This window comes from Anomalospiza imberbis, chromosome 3 (assembly GCF_031753505.1).
Source record: "Anomalospiza imberbis isolate Cuckoo-Finch-1a 21T00152 chromosome 3, ASM3175350v1, whole genome shotgun sequence".
Classification (NCBI taxonomy): domain Eukaryota; kingdom Metazoa; phylum Chordata; class Aves; order Passeriformes; family Viduidae; genus Anomalospiza; species Anomalospiza imberbis.
The window spans coordinates 5,652,649-5,671,932 of NC_089683.1; the positions used below are offsets into that span (position 1 = coordinate 5,652,649).

The 19,284-nt window shown below is 39.6% G+C and overlaps 1 protein-coding gene across 8 annotated transcripts in view; it reads right to left on the reverse strand.

The window, feature by feature from the left end:
- Positions 1 to 390: 390 nt before the first annotated feature.
- SUPT3H (SPT3 homolog, SAGA and STAGA complex component) overlaps positions 391 to 19,284 on the reverse strand; it is a 253,953-nt gene continuing 235,059 nt past the window's right edge. For 7 of the 8 annotated variants that reach the window (XM_068183257.1, XM_068183251.1, XM_068183260.1 and 4 more), the window contains one exon: positions 391 to 2,037. In XM_068183257.1, the coding sequence (XP_068039358.1) occupies positions 1,993 to 2,037 (45 nt within the window). In that variant the 3' untranslated portion in view covers positions 391 to 1,992. The remainder of the gene's footprint in view (positions 2,038 to 19,284) is intronic. The other variant, XM_068183255.1, reaches the window with a different exon arrangement.

A 19,284-nucleotide genomic window follows, 5' to 3' on the forward strand; every position in this document is an offset into this window, starting at 1 on the left:
AAAAAATAAGTGCCAGTATTTTTCCTGCTTATGCATATTTTAAAATGTAAAATCTAGGAGAGAGACAGCAACATAAGGAATTTTGATTCCAGTACCCAGTGCCTGAAATGGTTTCTTCTGTCTGTATGGCTGCAGATCGAAACTAAATACAATAAATGCTGGTGTCCTTTTAAAAAAGTTTGGATGTTTACAGCACACATATAATTTTCCATGATTAAGGATGCCAACAAAAATAAAGAGTGATGATAAAAAGAAAAGTTTAATCATATATTTCAAAAAGCACAAATGGAACATCAGAAAACTTCCCCCCTTCCTCATTTAATACATTTTACACATTACTTTTAGTCCTTTACACACAAAAAAAATCCAGAAAACAGAAGCGTACGCAGATAAAAGAGAAAAGCAATTCATGAATGGCAGCAATATTGGATGTACAACGTTCACTTTTACAATATTTTGGTAGCAAAGAGACATTTTTCCATTTATTTAAAAAATATACATATATTTAAAGTCTTTGCAAGCAGGCCCAGGAGAGCAGGACAACAAAACTACCTACAAATGACCACAAGAGCACAAAGCAGGAATGAAAATTAAGACCTCACATAGTAAGCAGAAAGGAGGAGGATAGCTGCACTATATAAAATACTTTGCTGTTCTCCTCTTGATCCCTTGAGTGTTCTGTATTAACTTGAGGCTTAAGCTGGATTCCAAGCCTGAGCTCTGGGCAGCTGAAGAAGACCCCTGACCTGTGGGTACCACAGGGACACCAGCAGGATGTGCCAGCAGATCCTGGTGACAGGCTGAAGCAGGAGCCCTTTTCTCTGCTCAAGCATCATCGTGGTTAGCTCTATATTTGTACAGTTTTTATGGGAAGAAATGAATGTGTTTGTGAGGCCAGCAAAGGCTGGAGGAGCAAAGGGACAGGAATAAGCATAGAGGCAGGGACTGAGATTAAAAAAAAAAATCTTGAAAACAAACAATGTTAGCTAAAATATATTAAAAAAAAAAAAAAAAAAACGCAAAAAGAGCTGGTTTCTTCTTTAACCAAATCCAACAGAAATGCTGCCTTTGTCAACAACAGGGACAACATCTGCTTCCTGCACCAAACGCTGAGCAAGTACACGTTAAGCCCTTGCCTACAACCACTGAGACAGACAAAGTTATTCAAACACTTTAGAATGTATTTTTCCAAATAGAGGCCCAATCCAGTGCCAAGTCACTGCAAAGGCTTTCTTTGATTTTGGACAATGATGGCTCAAACCTTAGGAGATGCCAATATTGAAAATTTGGGTGTGAGCACTTAGCCTATCTTTGGGCCTGCTAAAAACCAAGCCTCTAACTGGTGAAGTTTAGTTTACCTGAACTTTTCCTGAGTATCTTTGCATCCAAACTTGGTATGCCTGTCATCAAAATCACCTCACTGGATTAAACTGGGTTATACTCTGTGAACACTTATATTAATTGAGAGAAATACGTGGGAATTAGTAGAAAATAGAGGCAAAAAGTTTTTCTTTTTGTAAAAATTGCAAAGAAAACTACATAACATTTGTACAACCTAATAAACCAACACAACCCAGTCTATCTCTGGCCTCTTCCTGCCCTATCCTGCTTTACAAAGAAACATCTTTTGGAGAACATACAGACTTCCAGACACTTAAATAAAAATGACATGGCAGTCAGAAAGTCCCCTGCAAACTCCAGCATTGTCTGAGCTGCATTCTTGTCCACCTACACCCTATCCCAAACATCCTGCCATTAATTAGCTAAATGTTCCAGCTAGTAAACAAGAATAACGATTGAGGGGGCTGGAAAAAGAGACAGAGACAGCCAGCAGATAGTCACAACAAACCAGCCCACTCACTGGTACTTGGAGACATTGGAGCTTGTATTTTTTTTTTTTTTTCCTTCCATGGAGGGGAAAAGAAAATCACCTTAATATAATACTGGCTTTCCTGTTGCCGCAGCCACATCCACATCAGCAGGCGAGAAAAGTCATCCCGTTCCTGCGGTAGGCACTCTGTCAGGGAAAGAGAAAATCTGCAGTGAATTATCACATCAGCTTAAACACGGGAAGGAGGCAGAGAGAAAGGCAAGGCTTTCTTCCTGTTTTGTAGGCTATTCTGGCTGCAATCTAATAGTGTGCTTAATCTGAGCATTTGTGGCGGGGAAGCTGTAAGCAACCACTTTGTCTATTAAAAAATCAGTGTGGTTAACAAGTGGTTAGTGACTATTTCAGGAGAGCAAGAGATAGGCAAAAATGTAACATCCTCCTTTGTTAATTGCCTGCAAAATAGATGAGGCCAAAAAACACACCATTATGCTGAATCTATTTATCCTTTATAAGCACATTTTCTCTATTCACCGTGTTCAAGAAACATTTCTAAACTGCCTGAATACCATACAAATTATTGAATAATACAGTTTTCCAAATATAATTTATAGTCTGAGTATAAAATTATACAAAGAGACACTGGTATAATCCCCAACACTCCAAACCAAATTAAAGACTCTCTGATCAGTAGGAAATAATTAGATATCCCATATATTGTAACCTAGGATGATGTGTTTCCAATGGTAAAGAAGCACAAGAGTTAACTCACACTTGAGAAAATAATTTTAAAAGATCCTGTGACACTGTCTCCCTAAAATACCTTTCATGCATTTTTAATAGCTCTTTCCAAATCAATATAGGAAATTATACTTTTTAATGCTACTAAAACCCCTATAATGTAAGGAGATATTCTCAGTTTAAAAATATTTTTTTTCTATTAACAATATCTTTAAAAAAGCAAAGGAATTTAAATAGTTTTGCTTTATTTTGTTCACCTTCAGCAGCCATCCTGTTTTAAAAATGAAAATGTAGTCATCTATTTCATTATAGTTAGTGCTTCGTCAGATTTATTTTGTACCTCTTCAGTCAAAGTACTTAGGAAGTGCCATATATAACCACCATTTTTAGTGGCTCTACCAATTTCCTAATTAATTTCAGCCAGATCAATTTCTCCACTCTTAAAGTAGAATTAGAGTAACATTAGGAGTAAAGGATAACCTCAAACAACTTTGGATATAAATAGCATTTATACTGAACTGTAAAGAAACCATTTCAAAACCAGCAAGGATGTATTCAGAGAGACATTTTACAGACAGTGAATATGCAAAAGGAAATATGTACAAGATGTTCATTACAGCTTCCTTTACATTAACACCACACTTCAGTCTGGAGATCTAGCAGCATATGGCACTGAAGTCAAAGAGCAGAACATCAACTCTGGGATATACAGCCAGGACACGACAGTATCACCACAAACAAAACACAAAATAAATCCAAAGACTCTATACCCAAACATGAAATGCCCAAGACAGTCTAGCCAATAATTTTGAAAGGATCCAATATATTCCCACAACCACAAGCAGAAAGTCCAAGGCAGTTTGGATGTTCAGCTTTGCCCAAACCATTATGGCTGGCATTTGGAAGTCGATACAAAAGTCATGTTTTTAGCTGCTTGACCCCAATAGTTTCACAGGGCTTTACAACCCAAGTGACAACCTTTAACACATAAACAAAATATTCAGGACTACTGTGCAATTTGCTTGGAGACAAATGATCCCGAGTACAAAGCTGGATCTACATGAAAGATAAAAGGTTGAATTTTGTGAAAGGAATTTTGGTTGTGAAGCAAAGTTGGGCTTGGCTGGGCTCACTTGGGAAATAATGAAGTTTAACATTTTCCAACATGGGCAGTGTTGTACAGTCAGTTATATCCCTGCAAAGGTCATTTCAAAAGCCAGTTCATGGCAGGCAGGGTAACACCTTTGCAGAGTTGGGCACACCCACTGGTCTATATTTAGTGATATATTATAACAAGTGTGGCTATAGTTAGGATTGAAAACTATTTCCTACTTCACTCCCCCTTTCACATACTTTAAACTTTCTGAAACATTTGCCCTTGGGCTGAAATTTCCTCTGCTTTAATCTCTGCCTGAAGTTCACTTTCTTTGGAAACGACCAAAAAATTCTTGAAGCCATTATGAAGTTCAGCAATAATGAAAACAACACATTTTTTCCTTCCCAAGCCAGACAAAGTGATTCTGATATATGTATGTTTCCTTATGGAATTTAGCCATAAATTGAACCATTTTACCCAGAAACCATTCATACCTTCAATCTCAGCATAAAGGTAACTGTTTTGAAAATCAGTATTTCAGAGGAGGGAGTTTGATTCATCCCATTCCATAACAAGATAACACTTCGTACTCATTTTGATACATTACTAGATAATAAAGGTTAACCTCCAAAACGCTTTTATGCAGAGCAAAAGTATTTTACAGACATCCCATCTTTCTGAGTTATACCAGATATCTTTAAGATCTATACAGCTGAATTTGTGATACTGAAAGACAGATCTTTACATGCCAAGAATCATGAAGAGAAACAGCAAGATGTTTTTCATAAAACTCACATGTGCATGTGCCCTTGCAAGAGTTTAGATGTATGTGGCAGACATTTAATGTGGTTGGAGATAATTTAGAGGGTTTGGATGACACTTCTGGGTGCTTTATGCCACTTTGGCAGTATCCACATTTAATTTTTTTTTTAAATATGATTATTTGGCTCAGAATTACAGATAGAGGATGATGCAGGCTCTTGATGTGGGATTAAAATAGCTGTATCCATTTTGCTGGGTATGTCTTGCTGTAAAGAGATAACATAAGCCCATGGTTCCTCCTGGAGCCCTTTTTGGAAAAGTGTCTACTGCATCCAAATTTTGCGTGTGTTCTCTCTTAAAATTTACTACCAGGCTGTGCTTTGACGTCCTGCTGTGGGCTGAGTCTCTGCTATGGTTGAAGTTCTGTAAGACTCTTGCTGTACCCAATATGTGCAGAAGTGGTCAAGAGACCAACTTTCAGACATGGGGAATCACCTAATCTGGCACAAATTAGACAAGTCTGCCTTCCCAGAATGGCTTCCATCTCCTGAAAAGTTGATCTAACCTTATTTGGCTATTCTAGCTCTCACAGGAACTCTTCCTGCTCCTTGACATCACATGACAAGATTTTTCCTCCTTTTCTCTGACATCCTTGAAGGCAGGAGGACAGATTGCTGCCAACCAGAGCCAGAGGCTGCAAAGGCTGTGTCAATGTGAAAGCAGAAACTTGACCTTCATCTTGTCCCGGCCACTCTTGCCACTTGCTCCCATTTAGGGGAGAGTTGTGATGATTTTTCTTCTTGGTCCTCACTTCCCACTCCTAGCCTGACCTAGTGGGTCCATCCCTGCCCATGGCAGTGGGGTTGGAACCAGATCTTTAACACCTCTTCTAACCCCAACCATTCTACAATTCTACCCCCTGAAAGCATCTTGTGAAGAACCTTCTCAGGCATCCTCTATATAGGAATGCTCCCTTGGAAATGCTGCTCCTTCAAGTTGTCAAAGCACCTTGGATTTTGACACAGGATCCTCTCTGGCAACACTACCATTATTTAATCAATGAAGGCAGGCATTTTTCCAGCAATCTGAAAGGAGGCACAATGAAGCAGAAAAGATGCACAGTGTTCGCTGCTGTCAGTTGCCTAAAAGCAACATCTTGCTTTGCCCTTAGTTTGGTGAAAGAAGGAAAAACAAACAGCTTAAAAAGCCAGCATGGAACAAGGGAACTTGGCCAAGAAAATCCTCAAATTTCATGAAAAATCATCCATTTTCTACTCTCTTTTTTTTTGGTCCCATTTGTCTCCTGTAGTGTCATTATGAAGGACCAAAAAGATCCATTCCAAGAAAAGGGTAGCAAAATTCCTGATCTCACAGTAGGTCCCATGAAATGGGACAGCTTAGTGAAGAGTTCATAGGACAATTTAAGGGACAGATAATTGTGTTTATTAGCAATTTAGGACTAGGAAGATGGCATTAAACTGAAAGAGTGTAAGTTTAGATTGGTTATCAGGAAGACATTGTTTCCTGCGAGGATGGTGAGGCCCTGGCACAGGCTGCTCAGAGAAGCTGTGGTTGCTCCAATCCTGGAAGTATCCAGGATCGGGTTGGACAGGGCTTGGAACAACCTGGGACAGTGGAAGGTGTCCCTGCCCATGGTAGGGGGTGGAACTGGATGACCTTTAAGGTCCCTTCCAATCCACACCAGTCTGTTTCTATGATTTACAGAAACATGTTCCAGCCAAACATGAAGATGTTGTACTCCTCAATGAGAAAACAGAGTAGATTATAATACCAAGACTTCTGAATAGGCACCTCAGCTAGAAATGGTTTCCAGTTAACAATTTACACTAGTGCATGATTTCACAGCTGTAGCATGATGAGAAAGAATAACTTTGGCAGGAGAAAGAAACAGCTGTGATTTTTGAGTGGGCTGAGGCTTAATTTTTATTTGGGATAAAATTTGGAAAGTCTGGGGTAAAACATCTCCAGCGGGCACCCGAGACACCAAAGTTTATTGGGCCAAATCCGACATTGGTTTAAGTCTGCAGTTCTCCTTGCATTAAAGTCAAGCACAATGTCACACTGCAGGCCTGTTGTATCATTTAGAGATGTTAAACCCTGAATTATAAGCCCTGTGTAAGAGAGTTACAGAACAGCATTTATAAAACTTGAAGTCTGCCTTTCTTGGTGTCCTCTTGTATGTGTGTGGGCAAGTGGTTTAATTACAGTGCATAAAATGGAATGGCAGACAGAGACATCCAAATCAAAGAGCAAGCCCTAGCTGAACTTCATTAGCAAACATAAATGCAAATAGGCACATCTTGTTTGTGACATGCCATGGTCCTTTCTGCCTTGGGTAGTTCTACTTTATTCTCTGACATTTGCATAAATGTAAATCAAACCATATGACTTGAGCAGGTTTGTGATAGGGGAATCATATGCAAAACTTCTTTCCATTAAATAATTCTCTTCACGCAGCCATACAATCTTACTGCGAAAATTGGGGAGGGTTGGATCTCAGACAGTGAGAGCCTTTATTTAAGAACAGTGGAGGGAGCCCTGCTCTTTAAATAAGAGACATTCTTGGATCAGACACTGGCTGGCAGGATGGAAAAAAGGATGTAGCATTAACTTTCATTGCATTCCAAATAACCTGGAACCCATAAACCACCAATATTCTCTAATTTTGAATCTGCTTCTTTTCTCCCTGTCTCTTCTTTCTATTTTATTTGGGAAATGTTAACTTTGAAATCTCATTAGCTTGCCATAACATCAAACAGGTCACCCTGGACAGATTCATAACTCCTTGTACATAAAAACATTTAGATTAAAACCCCTGTGATTAAAAGGTTGCTCCTCTAATTTATCCCAGCCTGAAAAGACAAACCACATGCAAAGTGTCAGCTTATTTAGAGATTAAAATAATAATTAGTTTAAGAGGCAAAGTATAAGCAACATTGTTTCAAAAAGAAAATCCATGTGTTGTCGAGAATGAATTGCTTCTGTTTAAGTTTAAATAAATTTGTGTGGATATAAACTCTCTTTATCAAAAGTGCATCCATGTTACAAAAGAAATATAATGGATAATTCTCCCTCCAATTTACAACAATAGCACTGAAAACTCTAATTCCACAAACCCATCTTTAATCAGTAGCCAAAGCACAGATGACTGATGTTACTCAAAGGATGAGGGAGTGCCTTATATAAGTAATGTCATATATGTGGTCAATAATGAATAACACACCCCAAATATGTATCTATGGACACCCAGGTTTAGCACGTTACAGACTTACTTGTATGATGCTCTGGCTGATCTGCCCTGCTGTTGCCATGAAATCTCATGGATTTCATTTATGATGAGGCCAGACCAATGTGCTGAGAGCTACAGCATCCATTTATCCATACCATAACACTCCCTCTGGAAGCACAACCACGTTGGTGCTTACACTAGATCCCAGGAAACCATTTACGAGGATTGAGTGACACGGACTCTGCTTATGCCAGCAAAGCAGAGCCAGTTTTTTACACTAGTTTACCAGTATTTATAGGTCACAACGTTCAAACAAAATTTTCCGCTCCGACCCCTTTGTCCCAGTCCCCTTTAGAAACACAATCTTCTGACTCTTCTCCTTAGGCTAGTAATGTCCTTTGCTATCTCTTTTGCCAGCAAAGTCCTTGTTGCATATTCCTTTGTCAGAACGGTCAGAGTGACCAGACATGATGTCTTCACTTCTGTTCTTGTCTTGAGTCTATCTGTCCCTCGGCTTTCACTGTACCAGGTGTAGGATACACCAACAGCTGCATTCCTCAGGTCTGTTCCCTGAGTCCTCAGCCTGGTGACATGCCAGGGACAGCAGCAGTGTCCATGCCAAGAGTCTCTGCCATCAGGAAGGGGCCAGAGATCACAAGAATGCTTCATGTAGGTATCCACAAACATCACACATTGATAAAAACACTACTTCAATAAACCACCCATCAACAAAATGCTTCCCAGCAAAGTCAGCTCTGGGCTTTGGTTGACCTTTTATCTGCCAGTGGCATAAATTTTTAAATAATTTTGTAACACTGGGCTGCTGTGTACAGGAATGGGACATATCCAGGATATATCATCCAAGTCTGTTAAAGAACATAGTCTGGATCTCAACTATCCAGCTTTTTTATTGTTGCTTTCTGTTTCTGGGATAAATGACATTCCCAAGGCTGATGGAAATGTAGGATCACTGGAAAAAAGGACCAAATTAATTTCTCAGACACCCTGTGCAGTACCACCAGTGGTTGGAGAAAAAAATGTAGGGCTTGTAGTGCTGTCCTCCAGTGTATCTGGCCAAAACTACAATGCTGCAGTTAACCAAAAAATGCTGCTCTCAGGGCTGGGCTAGTATTGTGAAAAAGAAATACAAGGCAAAAGGATCATGGCTTCTGTTGCATCAAGAACTGGGGTGTGGGAGTGGGGTACCAATGTCTGCCAAGAGAAAAAAGAACAAAATTGGTGGGCAGAGAGGGATCATTTTAAGTCTCTCAGAGGGTACTGTAAACAGTGGAGAAAGAAGGAAAAAACGGAACTATAAAACAATACTTGGCAGACAGCTTCGCAAAAAAAACGTATTTTCACAAAGTCTTTCCCATCACTGCCACAGCTTTAATGGGCTTTATTTGTCCGAGAACAAGAAACCCTTTTTAATTGTCAGAGGAAAGGCGACACTGCTTTGCACACTGATAGAAATTCCTGTTCTGAGCCCTACTTCAACCACACACTGCTCTCCACTCACAGTCAAGGAGAGGAATCCCTTCCCCTAGGCTGCACAACCTGTAGCAGGGCTCCATCACCCCTCTTCCCCGGACAGCAACAGCTGCTTCTCCTATGGAGAAAGATGAAATCCAGCAAGTTCCTCTTGCTGTGGGTCTAATGGCCCATAACTGTCTGCCCAAGACACACTGCTGCAAAAGCACACAGCAGGTCTCCATGGGGCACCATACGTCAATGGATAGGACCTGTTGGAATCCAGCATAATGAGGAGAGCTCAATCCCCTCACCCACTGGAAATGCAGTGGTTCCTGAGTGTCCCTGATCTCCTCATGAGCCGTGCAATTAGTTCACTTATATTTTTACTGCCTCACGTCAAACTGGTCATAACATCTGGAGTTGCTCAAGGGTCAAACTCTCCTCTCCTGATGTGCTTTAGCTGCATGGCAACAATAATGTACACAGGGAACTTTATTATGTCTGAGAATTAAATTAAAACTGGAAGTCTTGAGACTTTAGGTATGACTGGACACTGAAACCTCTGGTTTATGACTCAGGGCACTGCACAGTCACAGCACTCCCATGTGAAAATATACCACTAACAATAAAAACTCGTTCAGCCTGAGAGCAATTCAGCACCAAACAACCTGGATGGCTCCCTGTCTCCAGGGATGACTTTATTTGACCTTTTAAGATTTTCTTCTACTGTAGTTGAAGCTCAGGATTTTTTTCTGTAGGAAGTGACAGAAGAGGTTAAATTTCCCCTCTGTGTCACCACTGCTCATGACCTCAGCATAGGAGCTAAAGAGCAAATTTATTTGGAAACAATATGGTGTGGTACAGTCTCTGAGTACAAGGGCAGGAGCCAGGGCTGGGCTCTGCTCCCAGCTCTGACACTTACTTGCTGTGTGGCCTCAGACAAACCACTTAGTGCCTCTGTGCTTCCATTTCCCCTGCCTTTGAAACAGAAATACTATCACTCACTAAAAATCTCTTTTTGAGGATTGCTTGATTACAAAGCTAATACACACTAGGAACACACTGTATACTATGCTATAATTATTATTTTAATTGCATTTTATCTTCCATTTTAATGGCTAAAATACCAGATGTAGAGAAAAGGATGCTGAAATTCACAGCTATTGCATAGGAGGAGTGGGCATTACTTTGAAATTAAATTGTTTGGGCAAACAAATAAGAGTTCACCTACATTTTCCCCTTAAAACTGTCGAAATTGTAACAAAAAGCAGCATCTAGTGACATTTTGCAACACACCTCTCCCCTAGATCCTGAAAGCACCTTGCAAATGCTCTCTACAGAGAGCACAGCACCTCTGCTCTCTTTGATTCAACAGAGCAGCTCAGTGGGGAAATGAGAGCCCAACCAACAGCTCAGGTCTGTGAAGAGAGGAATTTTCTCAGGCTCCGAGGCCCTTTGCTGGTGGCAGCGCTGGGGTGTGGCCACTTCTTGCCCTGCTCAGTCCTGACTGATGTGCTCTGTCTGCACAGGGGCGCTGGCGCACCGGAGCAGCGGGAGGTAAGAGGAATTAAGGTAATGCATCAGTGGTTGTCAGTGAAGGAGATGGGAAGGGGGGGGGGGGGGGGAAATAAAAAAGAGAAAAAAAAAAGAAGCAAAAGAAATATACTATTTCAATCAAAGTCTGAAATTTGTAGAAGTGGTTTTGGTCTCAATATAGAAAAAATATTTATCCAAGAAACTCCTACTCGGGTGCGAACATCCTACTTCTAGTGGGATTTTGCTTGGCAAAGTGCTGTGAAAGAGTGGAAGCTAATACAGAACATGTCTATAAACAAATATATTTATTTAGTACAGATTGACACATTCACTAGAGTATTTCAGTGATTACACATGTAAAACTATTTCCTATAGTGGTTTCCTTTTGTGATTCTGCTAATTTATTCAATCCACCCTATTTTCATGCATTGAATGTTATGAGCCATTTCAGCCACCCAGACTGAAATGTGTTTGGAGACTACATGCCTGTTTTTTCATTTCATCATCTACACATAATTATTTGGTGATATTAGTAATTTGAGCTCAAATGGAAGCCAACCAACATTTTAATAGCTTAAAAATCACACAAAATGAAGTCTGCCCTGAGGTTAATGAATAAGAGCCAAATCTTGAGGCTCTTGCTCAGTTTTTACTTGCTCCTTATTCAGGCAAAAGTTGAATCAATTGTAGTTAGACTGATTAAAACCAGAAGAATATATATATTTGGACCTTTGTCTCAGGTAAAACTGAATAAATTACCTAGGATTAGGCTGCAGAATGGCATCCAATCGATCTTTCACATGTATTTCTGCTACACACTGGAGAAAAAAATCCAAGTGCTGAGGCAGTTTAAACCAATATTTTAGCAGCAGAATAAATTATTACACACTACCAAGTTTTATGACATTTATATTAGAAATAGCCCTGAATCAAAATAGGTTTCCTGGTCCCTCCTGAACTTCTGAAAATCAGGATCAAATCCAAACTTAAAAAATGGTTCACTAAGTATGAATGCCAAATGCCCCTATCCTTTAAAACAAAGCTCCATCCTTAATTAGAACATTATTCCAGGCATGTATTGATACAGGTATTTGATTTTTGATGATGGCAACCATTTATAATTTAGGAAATTAAAACCTATTATTTAATTATATGCAGGATACCCTACTCCTTATGCAAAGAATGCAATATGCCTGTAAAAAATACAAAGCAGAGCAGTTAATTGCTTTGAACAGTTAACACTTCATTAGTAATTGGTGATAATCACAGAAGGATGCTTCTCCCTTTGGTCACAACCCATTTAAGTATTTAGTCAGTCTCAGCAAAGTAATGACACATTTATCCCATTCAAGCAAGATTTAAGCATGAGGATTTGGAAAAGAAAGGAGTATGAATGACTGGTTTCTTCAATATATGCAAAGCAAACAGAAGAAGAAAAAATGTGTAACAAGAAGAAAGTGGTCAATGTGTAGGTGTGGAACTTGGGGACTGGTTTTAGTGCTGGGCTTGGCAGTGCTGGGTTAATGGATTTAATTGGATTCAGTGATCTTTGAGAGCTTTTCCTATGTAAATTATTCTATGATTTGTGAAAAACACCAGATCCCGACTGGGTCTGGGTGACAGTGGCCCTGCTCACTATCTCCTGCAATTCAATCTCAATGCTGAAATACACTGAGCACACGAGGAGCTGGACTTGGGGATGCCTTTGTTTGTAAAGGAATGAGCTGAGACATGTGCAGAAGGCAGTCCCCTCCTGGCCACCACTCACGCTGCAGGGCCTGGTCCTGCTCTCCCCAGCACTTCCTACCTGCAGGAGAGACAAACTCCTTCCTGTGTTTAGCAGAGTCTGATGAGCACAAACCATTCCAGTGGCACATTGGGAGTGTGGGAACACTGCCCAAAGCCTTGCAGGCTCCTGCGCTGGGCAGCCTGCACAGAGGAGAGCCCTCACAGCACTTTCAGAGAGCTGAGGGCAAGTTATGAGCTGCAAGAATGTGCCAAGGAACTTGGGATCCCAAGGAAGGGAAGGCTTTTCATTACATTATACTTTTTAAATGAAATTATATCCACAATCATGTGTTGGAAAAGCTGGTTCACAAGTGGACATAGACTTCAAGTCTCTCTAATGTACAGCTCAAATTATCTTTAATCTTTCTAAATGCCATTCTGTCCATCTGTTTCTTACCTGCCTAATATCTTGGGCAAATAGGTAATCCCAGGGACACTGGATAGTTGCTGAGAATAACAGGATTTCAAAATGGCCTTCCTAGAAGTGACAAAAAAATTCCTTTTGGCAATTTCTGACTGATTGGTTGTGGGTGGGGGCTGGGCAAATATTTAATTTGTGAACCAAATGAAATAACTCAGCAGACTCAGAACCTTCATGCTATACCCCCCCTCCACAGACCTAATTTCACATGTCACTTCCTATGGCACATGTTACTTAAATGAAATTTATTTTGAAATGCAAGGACAGACCAATGCCATCAACAATATCTCAGTGGTCTGACCCATCACATCAAACTCTCTTTTCTTCTTTACCGCATCTCATCTTTTTCCCTTGTATCCAGTTTAAGAGACACACATTTATATGCACATCTACAAAAGTGATACTCCTTTGAAAACAAACTGGCCAGGCCACGAGATTGTTCTGGCTGATTGCCATTGTTCAGTCACTAAGTATGGGTTTAGGAATAGGGAGATGGATTACTCGCTTGTAACCCCACCACGGGCATTTCATGATATCCCAGACCATATTTTTTTAATAACATCAAGGAATATTTAAATCCTGTATGGAAGTTTTTTCATACGTACTTTGATGTTAGAACATTTTGATTTGTTTGCATGCTGACACCAGAACATCTCGGTTACTGCATGTTCATTTATCAGCGAGTGCGGGGTCGATTCCGTTTGGATGTGCAATTATTGCATCAACTAGATAACATGGGCTAATCATGCTGACAGCAACATCCCCACTTCCAGTGGCTGGAAACGAAAGAACACTAAACAGTTACTGTAAATGAAGAGTAAGTTAGGTCTTATTAAATGTAATTGTTAACCAAAACAATAAGAGTTCATATTTTAAACAAGCAGAAAGGTGGTAGAACTCAGCCCCAAACCTAGAACACATTGCAGTTCCTGGATTTAAAGCTAATGGGACCCAGTGGATTCAGGCTTTGGCAAAGAGAGAGCTGTTGTCTCCATCACATTATTTATTGTAATGGTGTAACTCCTTTTTCCTTTGTTTCTCCTTTTTCCCCCAGCAGAATGGCTGTTGGTAAGATGGGAATGTGAAATCCAGGTTTTCGTCTCTCCAGTAGCTCTGAATTTCCTGGCTTTTGTGGACTGAAATCAGACCCTGAAGTCACTTATGTGCATTTTGCTTTGGGTAATTGACATTAATTTTTAGGTTGCATCACTGACATCAATCAGTGCTGCTCTCAGAGGACTAGAGTTAAGGGGCCACAATAAAAGGGCATGATATTGTTTCTTTTGTTTTATTTTTGGAGCACTTTTGACTACTCTATACTTTTCCAGTCGATGTTACATTTTTTTGGGTGAGACAGTTTGGAACATTACTGACTCTCTCATTTAAAAGAATATTTTGGCATTATAGTGAATGCCTGGCTCCAGAGGCTGGGAGAGTCAAGGCTGGTAAAAATTCAAGTTGATAACTTTTGTCTATGTAACACTTTGAAGAAACTATGAAATGACAACACATTTCTTTAGAGAGAGCCCTGCTGCCCATTACAGATGTTTCCCATATGGTAGGGGGAAGGTTGGTCCCTTCCCCCTCCACTCATCAGTGTTCTCACATCGTAGCAGGAATCTACAAAGACAACACGGCTGTAAATGACACCGCACAGAAGCCTCCAGCAGCACGTACTGCCAAGGAAGGAGCTGATTTTCATTGTCAGGGCACGAATACACTCCATTGCAGCCCATTGATGGGGAGCATTTGGACTCTTCAGCTTCCTGTCTCACCAGTGTATGGCACAAAAACACTGGAGTGAGTGGCCAGGAGAAAACAGACTAGGTTCCAGATGCTAAAATGATGAAATGGAGAAGATAGATTACATCAGTAAAGATTACTGCAGATAATCATCCCGTATCAACTGGTGGGCTCAACACCTTCTCCCTCAAATCCTAATGGGTGGGAAGAAAAATTCTTTCTAGTATAAGATCATGAGTTTTAGGGAAGAAGAATCTGAGGCACTTCAGTGGGGCTAAGACCTATTTTTTGGACACTGGGACATAGTCACACACATAGGTTCATAGGCAGGTCTTGAAAACAGTCAGTCATTGGGTACAGAATTGGCCTGTTGCCCCATATTTTGCCAAGGAGTTCATCACCCTAGCTGTACTCAAGATGTTTATAAATCCCAATACTTTTTTGGATACTGGAGCTATTCTAACAGTGAAGTCTTGAATGCAGGTGTGACTTCCTAAGAGTTTAATGTGTAATTGAGACATTTTTTTTTCATCTCATCCACTCATTTCCCAAACCACAAAGTTATCTTATTTCAAAATAAACTTCAAAATAAATAAGAACCTGAACATACATGGAATTTTTGATGAAAAAAAAAATCCTTTTTGTCTATTTCCCTACACTTTTGGTTTTAAAGAAGGTATGGGACCATCTGGGCAAGTCTATATTTAATTTATAATGGACCATTGTTTTTTATGCCAACCAATCTTAGTAATATACATACATACCAGTTGATATATTTTACCATTGATTATTATTATATATTATTGCACAATAATAATATAATATCTCTAATATAATAGCTAATATTTCTACAAAATAAACTCTAATGCTGAGATATTTAAACCAGCTAGTGATCTTAGCTGTCCATTCCACCAGTAGCTGTGTGGCTAAAACGTTACACAGATTAAGAAATAAACTTCAAATAATATCTAGTTAAATGTTTCTTCGTTGCTTTTTCACTATTACTTCCTTCTCAGCTTTCTAAATGATGCACCACTATTAAATAATTTCTTAGAAACTACAAGAAATTCCCAAATAAATGGAATAATTTTCATTTTTTTCCTCTCATCATATTTTCCTGTTCACTTTTCCTGTTCCTTACAACAGCATTTTTCCAAGTTCTTTATTACCAACTCTGCTTAACTTTAATTAAATCTATCCTTCTATTTATCTGTCTTTGCCCTCCAGTTCAGCTTATCCACTCTTCGGTTTCCAGCCCATTCTCCCATCTTTCCATAACTCATTATTTCCACTCCCTTTTCACCAGCCTATCTCTGCCTCTGCTGTTTTTCTTTCCAAGCTGATTTCTGCATATCCTTGTCTCTTACTAACATAATCTCCTCTGCACAGAAGCGAAGGTCTTCTGTGTCTTAAAATAATTCCATCCAAAATGTACTTAATCCTCTCCCAACCACATTAGGGGTCTACAAATATATCTGCAGTTGTTGCAGAAACTGTAGAAAAACAGATCTACTGCTTGTTGTAGGACATATGAAGAATTTTGGCCTTACCAAAGAGGGCATTGCCCACACAAGAGAGAAACTCAGTGCTTGTGAATAGGAGCAGGAGAATCCTAAACACCAATTTGGAGCAGCCAGCAGTCATCACTCAGGGCACAACAGAGCCCTCAAAAGCTTGGGGGAACTTTCATATTTCCCACAAGCTAAAGTCCAATAATGGATATTAAATATAAATGAAGTATGAATTTTTTCTCTCTCTTTTTTCCCCCCTGTAATTATTCAGTTTGCTTAAGGAGAAAAAAGTAAGAAAGAAAGAGGAAAAAAAAGGGCCACTTGCCACTGTGGTGTCAGAGAGAAGCCTGTTGTTGTCCAGTTCATTGAAGAAATTGCTCAAAACCACTTCACCTTTGTGGGAACATTCTCCTGCTGAAACACTGGGCTTTCTATCCCAGAAAGGATGACATGAGGTTTGCTGAGACTGGATGAACTCGCAAGCCATCTTTACCACCAAACTTTTATTTATTCCTGATAAATTGGTGACACTTAGTGTTACTTAAGTGCTCTGTATTTCCTTCATCTATCTTTAGCTGGTCATGATTCACCTGGAAAGAGTGACTGAGTCTCACAGAGCCCTTAGCAAATGAAGAGATATTGCAGGAGAGCAATATCTCTGCAATATATTTTGGGGTGATATTTATTCCTCCAGGTGTGCTGTTGATGGGGTGAATCATTGATCCTGACCCACTCTGAACCACTGATCCTTGTTGGGGGAGGAAAGTCTTTCATCCTCAAGAAAACAACTCTTTTTTGCTGTGTTCCTCGTGGTACTTCCAACAGGTGTTACACAGGAAAACAAGGGGATGACAAAATATAACAAATAAACAAATTAATAGACAAAAGGATAAATGAGTAAAACATCTTGGTCTGGATCTGGAAGAATAGGCAGCTGCAGGTTCAGCTTTGGCTTTTGAAACTACTGGACCAGGGAACCAAACTGGGGACATTCTTGACTTGTGGGCAAGTTTTATCAGGCACCAGGCAGAGTCAACCAACCACTTACTCACAGGCCACTTGCCCAGTCTGAAAAGGGAACAATTTTCAGTCTTTGACAGATTGGACTTGAACAGGCACCAGAAGTGAAAGCATCTATTGTCCATTATCCTTCCCAGCCCTGAGACTTCCAATTTCTCATTTACCATGTAGCCTGTTCAGAAAAGGTTTGTCAAGCAACAGCCTCTCTAAACAAATTATATTGAAATTCCTTATACTGTGCCACATACTTGACTTACTGTTCCAAAAAGAGCCACATAATAAGTTTCTAACAAGGACACTGGTTTTTAAAGCACTCTCAATTTTCTAGGTCAAAGAGGTGAAAGGCAAAGTCAAAATAATTGAAACAAAATATTCTATAAATTATGGGTGTTTACTTACAAAAAAAAAAAAAAAAAAAGAAAAAAAAAGATATGAAGAGACCTGCTTCTACACTAATCAAAACTCAGCTACCTACTTTGAATTACCATGTTCTTGAAGAAAGTAGAATTTAAGGTGCCAGAGTTGGCTTTTGGAAATATCCAAACAATTCAAAACCAAACAGAGCTTAGCAGCAACTGGATCTTTCTTTATTTTCCCACTTCTTCCTCCAAAATATGTAAGACAGACATGGCAAAGAAATACACTGGTAATGCATGCTGTTCCTTTTTTATCCACTTAAATGTGAAAAATAGGTACCTTTTTAAACATATATGTTTGCTGAGGTAACCCAGGGATTTAAACTGAGAAGTGCAAAAGTTCTTAATGCATTTTGTGAAGAGGAAATTTTTTAGAATTGCCATCTGTATCTCCTACTTTCGAGAAACATTAAGATTGAGCTTTCTGAAAATAACCTCGCATCACCTCAGTATATTTTGAGACATTCTTTTTCACAGTGTTGCATCTTTATATTAGTAAACAAGTACTAATTTTGCTGCAGTTTTCTTCTTTAGGAGACACATTTATCAACTTCCCAAATGTGTTTGAATCCATATTTACTGTGAAGACGAACACGGTTGATTCATTTTTTCAAGGAACATGCTTTTTCAAGAATACAGTTAGAAACATCTCCCATTTCTTAGTTTTCTAAGTTTTTATCTCTGATAAAATGATGATTTTTCAGTGGTTGAGTAAAACTCAGTGAGAATGCATATGCATTTAGATAATAAAATTATAGAATCACTTGTTTGGGTTTGAATGGTTTGAATTGGAAAGGACCTTAAAGATGATCTCATTCCAACCCCTTGCCATGGGCAGGGACACCTTCCCCTAGACCAGGTTGCTTGTCGATTTAACGATAAAAAGAAAAAAATGAAGGGGCTGATTGAGGATCTAAAAGCAGGGTAAAAGAGCTGTAATTTGCCTTCTGATTTGGGACATGGACCAGTCGAATACAAGTGACACAGTGAAATCAGAAGGAAGTGGCTAAGATCTGTGGATGCACCCATTCCATCAAGACTCAGAGCAGTCACTGTTGGTGGGCTCCAGGGACCCCCAGATGTGATCCTGCCCCACCCCACACTTCCTGGCAAAAAAAAAAAAGAAAAAAAAGAAAACAGTTGGGGTTGGCTGTGGTACCACTTGCCTTCCTTCTGGGTGAATCCAGAGGAGGAAGGGATCAGGATAAATTATAGGTCCCTGCAAGAGCTCTGTGTGTTTCTGTTGACGCCATCTGGAAGCAGTGATAATGCCACTATTAGTGGGGGCGTTACAACAGAGGATCTGCCGCCTCTATTGAAACCAGCCATGCTGTGTGCTGGCTTATGATGCATGTTTGCTCTAATTTCCTCCCTGACATTTCATTCCTAAAGCTGTCAATATCCCGTTAACCTTCCTGGCACTGAAACTCTAAAACCAAGTCCTATTTCAGCTCTGATTTTGAATCTCGGTTGTGAATAGCAATACCAAAGGCTAAGTTTACAATACACCGTTGGCCTAATCTAAATCATGCTATAGGTGGGGGGCATTTTTTTCTTGCTTATACACATCGTAAAGCAGGATACAACAATGTGATATCTTAAAATTAATTCCTTGCTTTGATGGCAAAATAACAAATGTTCTTTACTGGTAACTGACAGATCCTGCAGATTTCAAAGGCCAGAAGTGTCCTGTAATCAG